This window comes from Mastomys coucha, unplaced genomic scaffold, assembly GCF_008632895.1.
Source record: "Mastomys coucha isolate ucsf_1 unplaced genomic scaffold, UCSF_Mcou_1 pScaffold15, whole genome shotgun sequence".
Taxonomy (NCBI): domain Eukaryota; kingdom Metazoa; phylum Chordata; class Mammalia; order Rodentia; family Muridae; genus Mastomys; species Mastomys coucha.
The window spans coordinates 167954647-167971348 of NW_022196897.1; the positions used below are offsets into that span (position 1 = coordinate 167954647).

General features: G+C 43.7%; 1 protein-coding gene across 4 annotated transcripts in view; it reads right to left on the reverse strand.

The window, feature by feature from the left end:
- Zbtb46 (zinc finger and BTB domain containing 46) overlaps window positions 1-16702 on the reverse strand; it is a 97402-nt gene that overhangs the window by 15469 nt on the left and 65231 nt on the right. For all 4 annotated transcript variants that reach the window (XM_031373076.1, XM_031373075.1, XM_031373077.1 and 1 more), the window contains one exon: window positions 9916-10200. In XM_031373076.1, coding sequence (XP_031228936.1) covers window positions 9916-10200 — 285 coding nt within the window. The remainder of the gene's footprint in view (window positions 1-9915; window positions 10201-16702) is intronic.

Sequence of the window (16702 nt, forward strand, 5' to 3'; positions counted from 1 at the left end):
GGGATTTGAACTCCGGACCTTTGGAAGAGCAGTCAGTGCTCTTACCCACTGAGCCATCTCGCCAGCCCCTAATCTATTTATATTAATATAAGGATTTATTTATTTATTTTCCTTGTCTTGAGGCAAGAGTCTTGCTTGCTATGTAGCCCAGGCTGTCCTCAAATTTGTCATAATCTTCCTACCACAGCATCCTGGGTCCTGGTTTGTACTTATATAATATAAAGTATATGTATAACATACTTTATATTTGTGGATCTGGGATTGATCTCAGGTCCTTGTGCTTTGCACTACCTCCCTAGACCCTTGTCCTTTACCCTTTTGTGTATGTGTGTGTGTTCAAATGTCATTCTATTTTCTCCTCCATTAAGCCTTTCAGTTGTTTGTGAAGGGCTTAATGTGTTAATATTACTAGTCATTATTCTCTGTGGAGCCAGTCAACAGGTCAGCCTCCACCCCGTTATCATTTCACTTCTATTTAGGTTTACATGCTATAAACTATAAACTGTTGTGCAGATCATATCTTGTGTTGCTCAGTCACTCCACATCAGCTGTTGCGCTGCTGTCTCCTCCCCTTCCTCCTCCTATTCCCCCCTCCTCCTACTCCACCACCTCTTCTTTCTCCTCCTTCTTTTCTACTTTCTCTTCTACATTAGCACCTAGAAGACTTCTTCCTCAGTCTGAGGCTCACTTATCTAACACTGCCTTCTCTTTTCTTTACTTGTGTATTTGACCAAGAAATGATCCTATTCCTGTGGGTCAAGGCTCCAAGGTGACAACTTTTCCCCAAAGACAGCTTTGCTCTCTGGCTCTGTGGTTCCCAAAGGACAGAGCCATCCACTTCAGTGTTTGCTGCAGAAAACATATCTCTGGCTGCACTTAAAACTCCTTTCCTACAATGCACCTGCACGTTGGTCTCTGCTGTTGTTATTTGTTTGCTATTCATGAAGCTTCTGAACCCCTTGATGTTTGCCACTGGGGGACTATTCAAAGCTGCTATCTTCTTAGCTACTGCTTCTGTCTCTTTTCTATCCTCTCTTTTGTAAATGAGCCACTATCCCAGTGTTCTGTTTCTTTGTTTGACAATCCCCATGGAGCCCAGACATTTACCACAGCCTACCTTTAGCTGACCAATCTACTTTCTGATATCTTGTTATGTCAACTGTTTTCAAGTTATCCAACAAATTCTTTTGGTTCCCTCTTTTGGGGTTGGGAGATCTCTTGTAACTCAGACTTGCCTCATATTCAGTACACAGCTGGGGCTGACCTTAAACCTCCTGATCTTCCTGCCTCTACCTCCCAAGTGCTGGGATTATAGTTGTGAGCCACCATGTCTGGCTTACAGCAAATCCTTCACTTTAGATACTGCATTGCCAGCTCTAAAATTTCCACTTGATTCTGTTTTTTTTTTTTTTTTTAAAGATTTATTTATTTTATATGAGTACAGTGCTGTGTTCAGACACACCAGAAGAGGGCATCAGAACCCATTACAGATGGATGTGAGAGGCTGCTGGGAATTGAACTCAGGACCTCTGGAAGAACAGTCGGTGCTCTTAACCTTTGAGCCATCTCTCCAGCCCCTTGATTCTGTTTTAGAGAGTCCAATTATCTTAAAACCTTCTATCATTTAGCTTGTCTTCTTTTCTTTGATTTCTTTGCCTCTGTGTCCCTGTGTGATAGCTGTCTTCTTTCCTGATGTAGTTCATCCATGAAGCTACGGGGTCCTGAGTTATGTCAGGATAGGATAACCCTGTTATCTTTTATATAGTGCTGCATATTCAGTATCAAAGCAGAGGAATCTCAAGCTGGATGATCTTTGCCTAGAGATGGTGAAGGCTGCTGCCCTCTGTGGTAGTTAACTCTCATAGAGACAGGCCCTGGAGAATGGCCTGATCTTGTTATTCTCCAACTTAGCTCCCAGGGCTAAGCTGGTTTAGGACCTTAACCTGAGAGCCTAGGATCCCCTCATCTTCTTTCCTGGCCTAGGCTCAGCTTCTTGCTTATTCTGGTTCTATTTGACTGGCATGACCTCCAGATTTTATATATCTTCTGGAGTGGTACCCTCCTGTGTATGAAGGGGTATTCTCGGTACATGTGTGCAGACTTGGAGTCTCTTATCTGGAGTTTCTTGCTTTTGGTGGTGGCGCACGCCTTAATCCCAGCACTTGGGAGGCAGAGGCAGGTAGATTTCTGAGTTTGAGGCCAGCCTGGTCTACAGAGTGAGTTCCAGAACAGCAGGGCTACACAGAGAAACCCTGTCTCCAAAAAAAAAAAAAAAAAAATCCACCTTGGCCTCAATGGCACAAAACACAGATACTCTGTACTCACTCTAGTAAATGTATCTGTGATACCGCTAGAATGGAGGTGTCCCTCCTCAAGGCCTCCCAACAGGGTTGCCTTAGAACTTTGTGCCTGGTGTCATCTGGGTTTTCGTACATTTCTGTAGCTGGATTTTGATGGTTATTTTAGGGGCTATGGCACAGTTTTTTTCAAATGCTTGTTGCCTGGAAGGTACAAGCTGATTGTGATTGAAACCGGAAGCTCAAAGAGTTTTTTCAAAAGTTTTAAGCTACGCATGGTGACATATTTGTGTAAGCCTAGAATTTAGGAGATGGGGACAGACAGATTAGAAGTTTGAAGTTTTCTTCAACTACATAGTAACTCTAAGGGCAATCCAGACTGTCTCTAAACAAACAAATAAAATCCCTTAGAAAGAATGCCTTTTTCTTAGTACATGACAAATTGCCAAAATGGTTATGGTGGATACTATGTTACACATTTAAGCCAGTTACAGAGTCAATGTTCCTGTTTCCAAAGTGTCAATAAGTAAAAGCATACATACTCAGTTACTTTTCTAGAGGTAGACATCCATGTTTGTGAGACTACCTCTGTAGTTTTAAGAATTTCTAAACACAGAGTATCTTGTAGTAGTTAATAGTCTAACACGGATAAAGCCAACTTCCAACCACTGAAACTCTTCAAGAATGATGAATGTCACATGTGGAATCAACCCTCAATAGCAATACTTTAATGAAACATTTCAGTGACACCAGGTTAAAGAGTGTCCAGGAGCCTGCTGGAGATTTCACGTACTTGATGGCTGCAGTTTTAAGGAAGGTAACACTAGACAGCCTTCCAGCTCATAGATGTCTGTATCCCTGTCACTTACTATCTACCATAAACCACCTTTTCAGGAACAGGTGGTTTCTCTGGAACCTGTTCAAAGTTTTAAGCGATTTTTTAAAAAAGAAATCAGCTCTTGGGTAAGAGCACACCAGGCACCTCTAGACTGAATGGGCCCCAGAAATACCTCTTCCTATGAGCTGCCCAAGTTCATAACCTCCAGTGCCAGGTTATTCCAGAACCTTTCTGGGCCCTCTTGGTATTTGACAAAAGGTGAGTTCTCCTGTGGCTTCCTGGCACCCACCATCTTTACAATTAACTGCTCTTAATGTTTAGCTAGCATCAAATCTAACACATTTGCCAAAAGACCAGCAAAAACTGACACAGAGTGTTTGTTTCTGAAAACAAGTATGGTTCTCAATAATTCAACACTTTGAGGGGAAGCAAAGTGCAAGATGTCATGGCTATACTTAGTCCTCAGATCTTTATAGAACATAGCCGAGTTATGTTCTGTAAGTGGCTCTGCTTCCCATGAACTGTGGACCCTCTGCCTGCTCATGTCAGCAACCCAGTATGAAACTCTTCACCTGGAATCTGGGCTACATCTGGGACCTGCCCACCAAAAGGGCACTGACATAACTTCACCTGGAAGCTGGTAGACAACTGGAGACCAGACAACTGTCAACACATGCTCTGTGTCCCACACGTACACCTGCCATCACCTACTTTGACACATGAAGCCACACTCCAAGTTCTCCCATTGGGTAGACTGCAGCAAATGGACACTGTGGTAGAGCCTAGAATACTGGAGCCAAGCAAGACAAATGAACACATAATTCAAAGACGACAAAATGTGCCTAAGGAGGTCTCTCCTGCCTGGGTATCAAGGTAAGTCACAAGGAGTTTTTCTGTTCCCACAGAACATCTTAGTTGTAAGCTCCTTGGATGACTTCAGAATAGAGCTGTTTGTACCTAAGGTCACCTAGCATAGCTACTCAATGCTGGGCAAAGACATCCATGCCTATGAGAGAGATACTGGCCAAGGAGGTGCTAAATGCTTGTTCCCAGCATCCTGGCTGGAGATAACCGGCTGGAGCCAAATCCAGCAACAATGGCCCAGCCTATCGTCCAGGTCACAAGAGGTGTCAGCCTAAAATTAGAGACAGATGTGTTACAAACCATTGGATGAGAAAAAGTTGGATAAGATTTTTATAGACAACACACTTTGTCACCACTCACTCACCTGGTCACTGTCCAGATTCTACAAAGACAACCAATCACTGGCCACCTGGAAAGGAAGGCTGTCATTAATTCCCAAAGAACAGACGCGCAGACGGCAAGTCACCAGTAGAGCACTAACACTGGAGCTAATGCTTTAGAAGGCTACCGAGGAAGGGCACATAGTTAATGCCAGAGTCCAGTGTTTGAAGCCGTACTCTTCTTGAAAACTTCTGTTCTTTTCTGAAGGCAGCAAACAAACAGGCCTCTTCCTGATTGGCACTGACCCTGCAGCTTCAGGAACAGGAGAAAGACTCCACCGTTGGGCCCCAGGCAGGGTTGGATGTGAGTGCAGAGTCTCAGGTGGCAGAGGCTCACACTAAGCTAACACAGAAAAACCTAACAGCGATGGCCATTCTCCTCATCTTTAGGGAAAGGTGCTATATGAACCAGATGTCTTTGTTAGAATTAAAAAAACAATACAAAACAAGAAAACAAGATCTCTTCACATAGCTAAGATGAATATTCAAATTAAGCATAAAGCTATTTAACACACGTGTCACTGTGGAATGAAGCCAGCATTAGTGAACGCTAATGGCTCTGTTCGCTTGGAGTGCTGAGCTGAGCTGAGCATAAAGAGAGGCTGGAGGTGGGAGGACTCTATTCTTTTTAAAGATTTATTTATTTATGTATATGACTGTTCTATCTGCATGTATTCCTGCATGACAAAAAAGGACATCAGATCCTGTTATAGATGGTTGTGATCCACCAAGTGGTTGCTGGGAATTGAACTCAAGACCTACTAGAAGAGCAACCAATGCTCTTAACCACTGAGCCATCTCTCTAGCCTTAGCAAGAGGGCTCTTAAGACCTTTATGTGAGGCTATTCCAAGTCCTCATTCTACACTTTGCTCCCTGGACAAGTCCCAAGATACATCATTGGCCTTAGGCTACCCAGGTGTGCTGGTGGCCCTTACATCTTACCTGGGCTAGGGAGGCAGTGCTGACTCCCTGAGCTCTGTCTGGAGTTCTGAGTATATAATGTAGAGATGTATGCATTATACTCCAGTGTTCCCCATGGGTATTTCACAAGCACTGTCAATGTTCTTGGAGTGCAGCTGGCTAGTGCACAATGCCAGGGTTAGTTGGAAACAGGTGTTTTGGGGAACTTTCCCAAAAACTGGCCAATCCCAAGGGGTCCTTGCTTATGACTTTTCTGGGATGGGGTCACTTTCTAAAAGCAAAATGAATCCAGTAGAGGAAGTAGCACCGAAATCTGTAACTTACAGCATCTATCTCTGAGAACCAAACTCCTGACAGGAGATCCAAGATGCTCCAGCCTGTTTCCAGCTGAACATGTAGTTTGTCAAAGCCCCTTGGAGGAAATGAACTCAAGTTCCAGGTGAATCTAGAATTAGGTTACCGTACTAGAATGCTTGTTTAAACACCATAAGGAAATATTCTTTGACAATCTCTAAGCCAAAACAAGCTGCCTTTGTTCGCTGTGGGGCTTGTGGCGACAAAAGAAGTATGTCTACAGTCCAGTATTATTCCAGCTTCAGTGGCAACTTTACCAGTGGGTAGGTTTTGAAGGTAGATACCTAAGCCTTAGGACCTGAAAGAACATGGAAAATTCACACAGAACTTAACTGTGCTATGCAGGTCTCAGGGGACCATCTATCGGTGTGCTTGGGAATGGCACTTTTAGCACTTTGGGGTCATCAAAGATAGTGAAAACAGTGGCAGTCTGGTGTCATAGACTCCTAAGGCCAGCTGGACTTATTTGCTCTTGTAAATCATGGACTCAAGCTGTTACAGTATTTCTTCAGGTACAACAGAAGAAATAAAGGTATCAAGGTCTCAGACAGCAAAGTGAGCATCTACAAGTTGTAAAATAGTGGCAGAGTGGGCTGCAGCGATGGCTCAGCTATCAAGAGCACTGACTGCTTGCTCTTCCCGAGGTCCTGAGTTCAATTCCCGGCAACTACATGGTGGTTCACAACCATCTGTAATGGGATCCAATGCCTTCTTCTGGTGTGTCTGAAGAGAGGACAGTGTACTCACATTACAAACATTAAAAAAAAAAAAAAAAAAAGCTGTAGAGATGGCTCATCAGTCAAGGGTGTGTATTTCTCTTCCAGAAGACCTGAGTTTAGTTCCCAGCACCTCCATCAGGCATAGCTCTAGCTCCAAAAGGATCTAGCACCTTCTTCTGGCCTCTGTAAGCACAAGGCACACATAAAAAGTATGTATTTAAAAACCAGCAAGAGCAGGGTTTGAGGGTGCACATTCCTGTATCCTAGAATTTGGGAGGCAGAGATAGACGGGTCAGCAGTTCAAGGTTAGCCCCAGCTACATATCAAGCTTGAAGCCAGTCTGGGCTACATGAGACCCTGCCCCTCAAAAACAACAAGAGAAAAATCTGCAACTTAACCAGGCAGGACTGTAAACATATCATCCAAGAGAATGTGACGGGAGACTTGAGATCTGTCTGATTACACAGCAAACTGGTCAATTTATCAAAATTCTGACTTTGTCTCAAAATCAAAATTAAAAATAACTGGAGAGTATCTCAGTGGAAGAGCGCTGGTCTACTGTGGGCAAGCCTAGGGTCAATCCAAAATAATAAATAACAATAATACCAAATAACAATACAAACAAAATATAAAATAACAATAACATCTTTAAATACTATTGAATTCCATACAAAATTGCCATGACCAGACCAGATAGATCTCTATCAGTGTGTGAGCAATCAGGTCATGACTAGGCACCTATGCTTCATGTCCTGTACCACACAGCAGCTACCAAACCACATCAAGGAGCTAAACTGTCACCTTTCTCCAACAACATTCCACATCCACTGGGACTTGTGTCCTTCAGGTCCTACGGTGGAAGTCTCAGCCCTGCCTGGACAAAGCTTGCTGCTGGCAACTCATATGGTAGTTATGAATCCCGATAGAAAACCAAGTCCACTAGACACAACACAGCCAGAAGAATCCTGACACCCTTGTCACAAGGGTAATCTTCTTTCCCAAGTGCCTCTCTGGAGCTCATCAGAGCTGAAACATGAGCTCCTTGAGCTCCCCCAATGAAGGGAATTGAAAAATATCCAACCAAACACTAGGCATTTCTTCTCAAACATATTTGACATTTCTGGGTATACATCCCTATAAAGGAGGCTGCAGATCCTTCAGGACACCTGCACCTCAAAGGATACATTCATTTCTAGAACTGGAAGGTGATCTGGGTGCTTAGTCAGAGTACACAACAGGTTTGTGGACTAGGGCTGCCCCTCCTACCCAAGCCAGTCACTCATCTCTCCCAAACTCATAACAACCCAGCCCCAATGACAGTGAAATAAAGCACGCTGTCCTGCCAGCCACATAATTCCTGAAAGGCAGCAAAGTGATGGAGAAAAGCGCCTGCTGCTTTTCTTTCGGTGTCCAAAGCAACAGATGACTTCACAGAGACATGGATCTCAATCATATTCTACTGACAGTCCTTGCTTCTGTTCTACTTTGCTGATACAAGGGGACATGGGGCACTGCCTTGTACACCACTGCATGGTGGTTTCTTGCCACAGTGAGACAAACCACACAGTTTGGAAAACAAGAATTTATTTCTGGATATTTCCATGTATTTCATTCTAATGTAGCACAGATACAGGTAGACTTCACTTAGGGTTAGAAGATAATGTTTAGAATAACCTACTTGTTCTTTAGCCCAGCCCAGCAGGTGTGTTTCCTGTACCACACATAGTCAAGGCTCTATAGTTCACACTCAAACCCCAAATCCTGCCACTCTAAGGAAAGGACAAGGTCTCAGCATATAGCCTCGGTTAATTCAAACTCACAATCCTTCTGCCTCAGCCTCCTCAGTGCTGGGAGGACAGGTGATTACCACTCAACCGAGAAGGATTCTGCCAACTTCTGGCCCTATACATAGAAAATAAATGGGCAATGTATATGAAAATATATTTAGGATATTAAAAACAAGGGAGTTAAAACATCCACAAAATATCAAACCCAGAAGCCGGTTCCACCTGTAAAGAACAGCACAGGAAAAACCTTGGCAGTCTGCAGAGGTACAGGGTACTTATGCTAAGTACAATCTGCAGAAGTACAGGGTACTTATGCTAAGTATAATCTGCAGAAGTACAGGGTACATATGCTAAGCCTCAAAAAAGGTCATAAGGACACCTTGCTGCTTTTGAGACATTCACCCACACTGGCTTGTGCAAGCCATGTTCCAACACTCTCAGGTCCTGTTTAAGAAGTCATAACAGCTATGGGTTGGCCCCGTCCCAGTTTTTCAGATGTAGAAAACAAGGCCTAAAAGTGTTTTTGAAAGTTTGCCTAATCCCAGCTTGCCTTCATGGCCACTTGATAGGTAACTTGGAAATAAAGAGAACAGACATCATTTTCCACCTTTGGTCTTTATTTGCCATAAGTAATCTGCATAATTCCTCAAACCAATACAAAAGCCCAATAATATGTTAGTGCACATGGAAACAAAAAGGTAAAAACATGCTCCAAAGTACCAGCATCAAAGGTGACTAGAAACTGTCCTGTAACTCAGTGGCCTGGAGGATGACCAGTCATCATCAAACATGTACTTAGGCTTCCTGGGTTAGGATACCCTTCATGTTCTCCAGTGTGGGGTGTGTCTCTTCCTCCCCCACAGAGAGAAAAGTATCAAGTCATTTCCTCACACTCATGCTGAGTACCAGATGAACAGGAAGTTCTGGAGCTAGATTGGTACCAAGGGTAGTCATACCACTCTCCCAGCATCACATAGATGACTGCTATAGTCAGTATGTACTGTGACAAGGGAAGCAGCCTGCCTTGTGGCTATGAGCTCTGCAGATGCTAATGCCTCCTGTCCCACAGGAAAAGGCAGCTTGGGGGAGCCAGCTGCTAAACAGCAGCTGCTCTTCAGCTGCAGCATGGTCAGTCTGTGGTCTGTATTTCAGCTAGACACACTAAGGTCTTAAATGTAGCATCCAACTCCTTTTTAAAAACACACATGTGACCAGCACTTTCTAGCAAGAACAAAGCAAGCTCCACATCCCTGAGTCAGTGGCTCTCTGCATGTCTCCTTCACAACAAATCCCAGCACAAAGGCTGGGCAGAGGGACCAGTAGAGGGAGCCAGTACTTGTCCCTTTGACACAAAGGACTATCTCCTGCATCAGCCACTGGCTCAACAGGAACTTGTGGTTTTAGGGTTACTAATTGTGTGAATTTTTGAGCTTGGTGGATTTTAGGTTTAGATGCTTCATCAAATTTGAGCACAAAACATTCCAACAAACGTTCACTGCTCCCTCTTGCTGCCCATTAACACATACCAACACCCTTCTTGGTCTGTTAAGCAAGTATGTATGCTGGTCCCATAAGACTCAAAGCCAGTCTACTTCCTGAAAGACCTTGAGTTGGAAGGTGACTGTGACCCACAGCAATATGCCTGACAGACAGGCTAGCTACAACCTCATCCTCAGGGACACCAGGGTCTGAAGGGTTGAAATGAGGTGCTTAAATAAAGGAAGACACAGCGACACACCAGAACTTGCACTTACGAGACAGTGAGTGGGCACCTTTGGGCAGGTACTCGAACAGAAGTGAGCCATCATCACCGAGCACGTCAGCCTTGAGTGACAGCAGACTGTTCTTACTCATGAGTGCAGCACGAAGATTGGCCACTGCAGTAGCCTGGTGTAGTGCTTCCTCCTTCTCTGGGGTGAGGGGTGGGCCCAAGTAGCTGGTTTCTCCTCCTAGAAGGCCCTCATCGATGTGAGCATAGAGCTCTGCTCTCTCGCCTCGGCTGTCCAAGCTACTGGCCTCAGTGACGGTCAGGTCCACATCTAGGGATGGGGAGGTACACACAGGTCATTTGGGGATATTTCAACTGGGGAATGAAGACAGTTAGGAGAATAAAGGCAATAAAGCTTCAGTCCAATTCAGTCCTGTGGACCCAGAGTGACATGAACCCTTAGTATATTGTGCTATTGATCTCACCTGCCCAGATCTATAACATGCCACATAGCACAGAAAAATTTACAGTTCAATGGGAGCTTCTCTCAGAACCAGGGTAGAAGGCCAATGACCCTCAATGGGGGGTCAGGGAGTGGAGATCTGAGCCCAGGCCCAGCTCTGGGGCTATAGAATCTCCTGTTCTCAAAGAATAGGGGGCATTCAACATGTACCAATAGCTATTAGAGCTAAAACTATAAAACTCTTAGGAGAAAAAACTCTATATGACCTCAGGTTTGATGAGGGGTTGTCAGACACCAGAAACACTAGCAAGGAAACATAAAAATTGAGCTTTATCACAATTAAAAACCTTGTGGCAGGTATGATGGCTGTCTTAGTCAGGGTTTCTATTCCTGCACAAACATCATGACCATGAAGCAAGTTGGGGAGGAAAGGGTTTATTCAGCTTACTTCCACATGGCTGTTGATCACCAGAGGAAGTCAGGACTGGAACTCGAACAGGTCAGGAAGCAGGAGCTGATGCAGAGGCCATGGAGAAATGTTCCTTACTGGCTTGCTCAGCCTGCTCTCTTATAGAACCCAAGACTTCCAGCCCAGGGATGACACCACCCACAAGGGGCCCTACCCCCTTGATCACTAATTGAGAAAATGCCTCACAGCTGGACCTCATGGAGGCACTTCCCCAACTGAAGCTCCCTTCTGTGATAACTCCAGCCTGTGTCAAGTTGACACACAAAACCAGCCAGTACAATGGCATATTCCTGCAGTTCCAACACTTAGGAGGAAGAGGCAGGAGGACCAGGGAGTTCAAGGTCATTCTTAACTACATGGTGAGTTTGAGATCAGCCTAGGCTATATGAGACTCTATCTCAAAAATAAAACAAAATACAAGATAATAAATAAAAGCTGATATGCTTTGATGACAACCCACAGAATGGCAAGAAGATGCACAACTCATATAGTTACCTATACATGTTTGAGACAGGATCTTAAGTATACTATGTTAGCCTCTAACTTTGTAGCCAAGGATGACCTGGTCCTCCTCCCTCTGCCTCCTAAGTCCTGGCATTGCAGGTGTTTGCCACCATGCCTTGTTTACATGATACTGGAAATTGAATCTAATTCCTATTAATACTAGGCAAGTACTCTACCATTGAACCATATTCCATCCCAAAGTTATACAGCTGATGAGACATATATCAAGACTCTAAAATCTCTTATAATTCAAAATAAAGGTAAATAAAAACATGTAGTAGATCTGACTAGACAGTTATCTAAAGACACAGAGGGTCAATAATCTCACAAAATGACATTCAAACATCTTTGTCATCAGAGAAATGCAAATCAAAAATGTAGAAAGGGTCTGGGGCAATGGTCCAATGGGTTAAAAACACCTCCCATTAAAGCATGCAGCTCTGAATTTGAATCCCCAGCACTTAGGTAAAAAGTCAGGCATGACTGTGGTAAGTGCTTGCCTAGCATACTCAAGGCCCTGAGTTCAGTCCCCAGCACTGTAAGAAAAATGATTTCACACCTGTGAGATCAGCACCTACCAAACCAACAGAAAACAGCAAGTGCTGGGTGGTGGTGGCGCACACCTTTAATCCCAGCACTTGGGATGCAGAGGCAGGCAGATTTCTGAATTTGAGGCCAGCCTGGTCTACAGAGTGAGTTCCAGGACACTCAGAGCTATTCAGAGAAACTCTGTCTCAAAGAAAAACAAACAAACAAGAAAACAGCAAGTATCACTGAGGAGATGGAGAACCTGCAGTCTCGGCATAACAGAGAACATGTGGGAGGTTGGCAGTTTCTCAAAGTTAACTGGTCTATGGCACTCTGGCTAGAACAGCTATAGTGACCAAGCAAGGAAATCTGTTTTCCTTTATGTGAGAAAGTAAAGAGGGGGGAAATGTCACATATGACCTGAGCCCAACCTGTTACTCCACCCTCCTGCTGAAGGCTCCTGTCCTAATGAGAAGATAGTCCTATGAGGCCACAGTGAGAAGTGCCCTTGGAAGACAAGTGCTAATGGCCCCCAGACCCTTTCCCCAGATACACAGAATAGAAAGAAAACACTAGAAACAAAGAAAATATTAATGCTTTTGTGTGCTCAAGGCCTCCTAGACTATGGCTGACATCCAGAAACAAATTCTTAACAGCAATATCAAAAAGGAAACTTCACAGTAGAAAAGCCATTCATCACTAGAGAAGAGTCTGGAGCTCTCTAAGACACAGTTTTAAAAAGCTAAAAATCATCCAAATACTTGTGGAAAGCTAGCATGCACTTTGGATGATCTAGGATTTAAGAAAACCAATAAGACATATATTTCATTATATTATTAGATTTTGGTTTTTTGGTATGTGTTCTCTGCCTGTATGTATGTATGTATATATGTATGTATGTATGAATGTATACTACATTTATGCTTGATGCCCACAGAGGTCAGGAAGGGACATCAGCTCCCCTGGAACTGGAGTTATAGATGATTGGGAACCACCCTTGGGTGCTAAGAATCAAACCCAAGTCCTCTACAAGAGCAACAAGTGCTCTTAGCTCCTAGATCATCCCTCCAGACCCACAGTGTTTAGCAACAACACTTAGGGACTAATAAAATAGATTTGGCGACACTTTAAAATGTGTTGAAAAATAAGGTTGGATTTTGCATAAGTAGACATTTTTAGACTTATTTATTTTATGTACATGAGTGACTTGCTTGCATGTTATATATGTGTAATATGTATGTGCCTAGTGCTTGCAAAGGTCAGAAAGAGGGCATTGAGTTCCCTAGAACTTGAGTTACAGATGATCGTGAATCACCATGTGGATGCCGGGTACTTGAACCTGGATCCTCTGCAAGAGCACCAAGTGCCTTTAACCAATGAGCTGTCTCTCTAATCCTCAAGTGGAAGGCATTTAATAAAATAGAACAAAATGTTAATTGGGAAATTCAGCAACAGATAAACTCACTATTTCATTTTTTCAGCTTTTTAAAAAAATTCTATTATATGAAACTGGGTTTTGTTCTATAGGCCAGGCCATCCACAAACTCAATACAATCCCCCTGCCTCAGCTTCTGGAATGGGATTATGGGTGTGTGCCACCATATTAGCTTCAACTTTTCCTTAATTATGAATAATTCTCTAATAGAACATTAGAGTTACAAACAATACTGTTCTAATTATAAACTTTAAAGCTCCAGTTTATTATATGTGCATTATACCTCAAAAGATAATAGTAGTTTTATAGGCCTGGCCTATAGAACAAAACCCAGTCTGGTCTGGGGAGATAAGCACTCCCCAGCAGGTCAGCAGGTAAGAGCACTGACTGCTCTTCCAAAGGTCCTGAGTTCAAATCCCAGCAGGCTCACAACCACCCTTAATGAAAACTGATGCCCTCCTCTGGTGTGTCTGAAGACAGCTACAGTGAATTACACTAGAGTAAGCGGATCAGAGCGAGCGGACCAGAGTGAGTGGGGCAGGCAGAGGTCCTGAGTTCAATTCCCAGCAGCCACACAAGTGATGGCTCACGGCCATCTGTACAGCTACAGTGTATTCAAACACATAAAATAAATAAGATAAATCTTTAAAGAGAAAGATAATAGTAGTTTTCAAAGAGCTCACCTCATCATATGCTTGGCCACGAGAAAGCTGACAACAGCCTGAAATGATGTCATAGTCTGATCCCCAGAGCCTGTGACTATGTCACCTTCTGAGGAAGTCAGCAGGGATGGGAAGGAAAGCAGACTATCCCAGGCCTTAACTGGAATCACAAGGTTCTTAGTAGCAGAAAGAAGAGGCAAGAGAGTTAAAGAAATGAGAATGGAGGAAGGGTAGGAATGGAGTGGGCCATTAGCCAAGGGCTGCAGAAATCTGTCTACTGTCTGCTGATCATACAAGACTCCTGCAACTGCAGGTAACTCAAATGTGTTGCTTTAAGCCACAAAACATAGTGGCACATAAAATGGCTGGGGTACTGAAGTGCCAGTTGTGGTAGTCCAAACAGTCTAGTAATGTGTCCATATCTCAGTGCCCTACATTCATGGGGAAGGAGTCAACTTGCTAGAAGAATAAAGCCCTGACTGGAGAACAGCTGCCCACAGCTAGTGTGGAAACTCAGACCTGACAAAGTGCCCCCAACAGGACAAAGGCCAAGCCATGTGAATCAGTTCCGGGATGGGTGATCCCCAGGTTGCAGGTTGAAGGTGCTGGTCATTTCAGTGAACTGCAGGGTCAGCAGCTTCCCATGTTTCTGCTGCATATTTGCTGTAGAAGGTCGTCCTTATGACCTAATAGCTATTACTACCTTAGAAGCAGCTGTGAATACTTGAAAGTGAACCTCAAGACTAGGCTTGTTGATGTTTCCTCATAGAAGAAAGCACCTTTCTGTCAGATAAATGTAATTTTTTGTGTGGTCTTGTGGTCTCAAAAAAATGACAAAGGGTCAAAGGTTAACTGAATGAGGGACTCCATCTATGTGGTCATTATCCAGCTGCAATAGGAGTTTTTGGTGATATAGCTCTTTTGGGGTCACCCCGCTACTAAAAGTAGCCCTTACCTGTGTTCTATAAGTAAGATCAATGAAGCATCGGTTCACCACATCTGATGCTGAGAGAATTGCTGTGGGTCACTCTTGATGCCCTACTGTGGGTTGTTCGATGCCCTATTTGTAGCAAGTGCATATTTGTTCACAGCTCTCCATGGTAAGACATTGGATGCAACATCTGACATCTCCGTTCTCCTTTTCTCTAAGATTGATTTATTTTTGCCAGGCAGTGTGGCATATGCCTTTGATCCCAGCACTCAGGAGGCAGAGGCAGGCAGACCTCTGAGACTGAGGCAGGCCTGGTTGACAGAGTGAGTTCCAGGACAGCCAGGGCTACACAGAGAAACCCTGTCTTCAAAAACAAATAAAAACAAATAAACAAAAAAGATTTCTTTTTATCTAAGATACATGGGTGTTTGCCTGCATGATCTACATGCAGTACCTGTGGGGGCCAGAAGGCATTATATGCTGTGGAACTAGAGGTGCAGGCAGTTGTGAATGAGGTGGATGGTAGGAACTGAACCTGGGTCTTCTCCAAGAGTAAAAAGTGCCTTTAGACAGTGAGCCATTCCAGCTTGCAGTAACCTCAGTTTTTAAAACAACTTTCATTGTGTTTGCCATTTTCTTTTATCAATTCTGGAACCTCTGCCACTGAACCTTAAAAATCTCAAAGAAAGCCGTTACACGAAAGCATTCAAATTAGCACATGAAATTATACCAGACATAGTGGGGTTTAAGTCTACAATCCCAGAATCCAGGAGGCTGGAGAGGAGATGGCTCAGAGTTAAGAATACTGGCTGTTCTTTTAGAGGACCAAGGATCAGACAAAATACCCATACTCATAAAACACAATAATCAGGTTTGTTTTGGTTTTTTGGTTTTTTTGTTTGTTTTTGAGACAGGGTTTCTTTTTGTAGCCCTGGCTGTCCTAGAACTCACTCTGTAGGCCAAGCTGGCCTTAGACTCAGAGATAAGCCACCTCTGCCTCCCGAGTGCTAGTATTAAAGGTATGTGTGCACCACCACATATAACAACAACAATAAAAAATAATTTTTAAAATAGTATAAATAAATTCATTATATATGTTTACCAACTGATTTCTCACTCATATTTCCATGTTTTAATCTGAATTATTACAGATTGTGGAGCCTTGGAAAAAAGAAAATCTGTCAGCCTGAACATTACAACATAAATAAGTTCCTTGATTTATATGAGGTATAGTGTTATGGAGTGCAGCATCTCTGGCTACGCTGGGCCAGCTCACTGGGCACCAGCACCAGCTTGGCACTTTTGTGGCACAGTCTATGCATTCTAAAAAAAGGAAGCGAATAAAACTCCAAGCTCATATGAAAACAGGACCAGCCAGATGGGTGGGTCTTACAGGAGCTGCTACAGGAGAACCTATGCCCCGGGATGTGACTAAAAGGCAGTGTTTCTCTGTAGGAACCTTGCCAATGATGCTTCTTCACCTAGAGTATAGCATGGTGATCAAGCTACAGACCTGCATTATAGTAGGAAGTTAACCACAGAAGTACCACCATAAGCCATGCCTTTAATCTCAGCTCTTGAAATGTGGAGACAGGAGAGTCATAAGTTCAATGCCAGCCTGGGCTACAGACTGAGATATGCTAGTGAGACAAAGCAAAACAAACAAATACCACCACAGACAAGCACTGCTCAGCTCAAGGCGACTATGCCACCAACTTGGCATCCTACCAGATCATATCTTCTTTGCAATAACCCAGAAAATCCCTGCAGTGTCTGGGGCTCCAGTTCTCTGCCTACTGTCAACCCGTCATGTGGCTGCTGGCTTTCCAGAAGCCTATCTC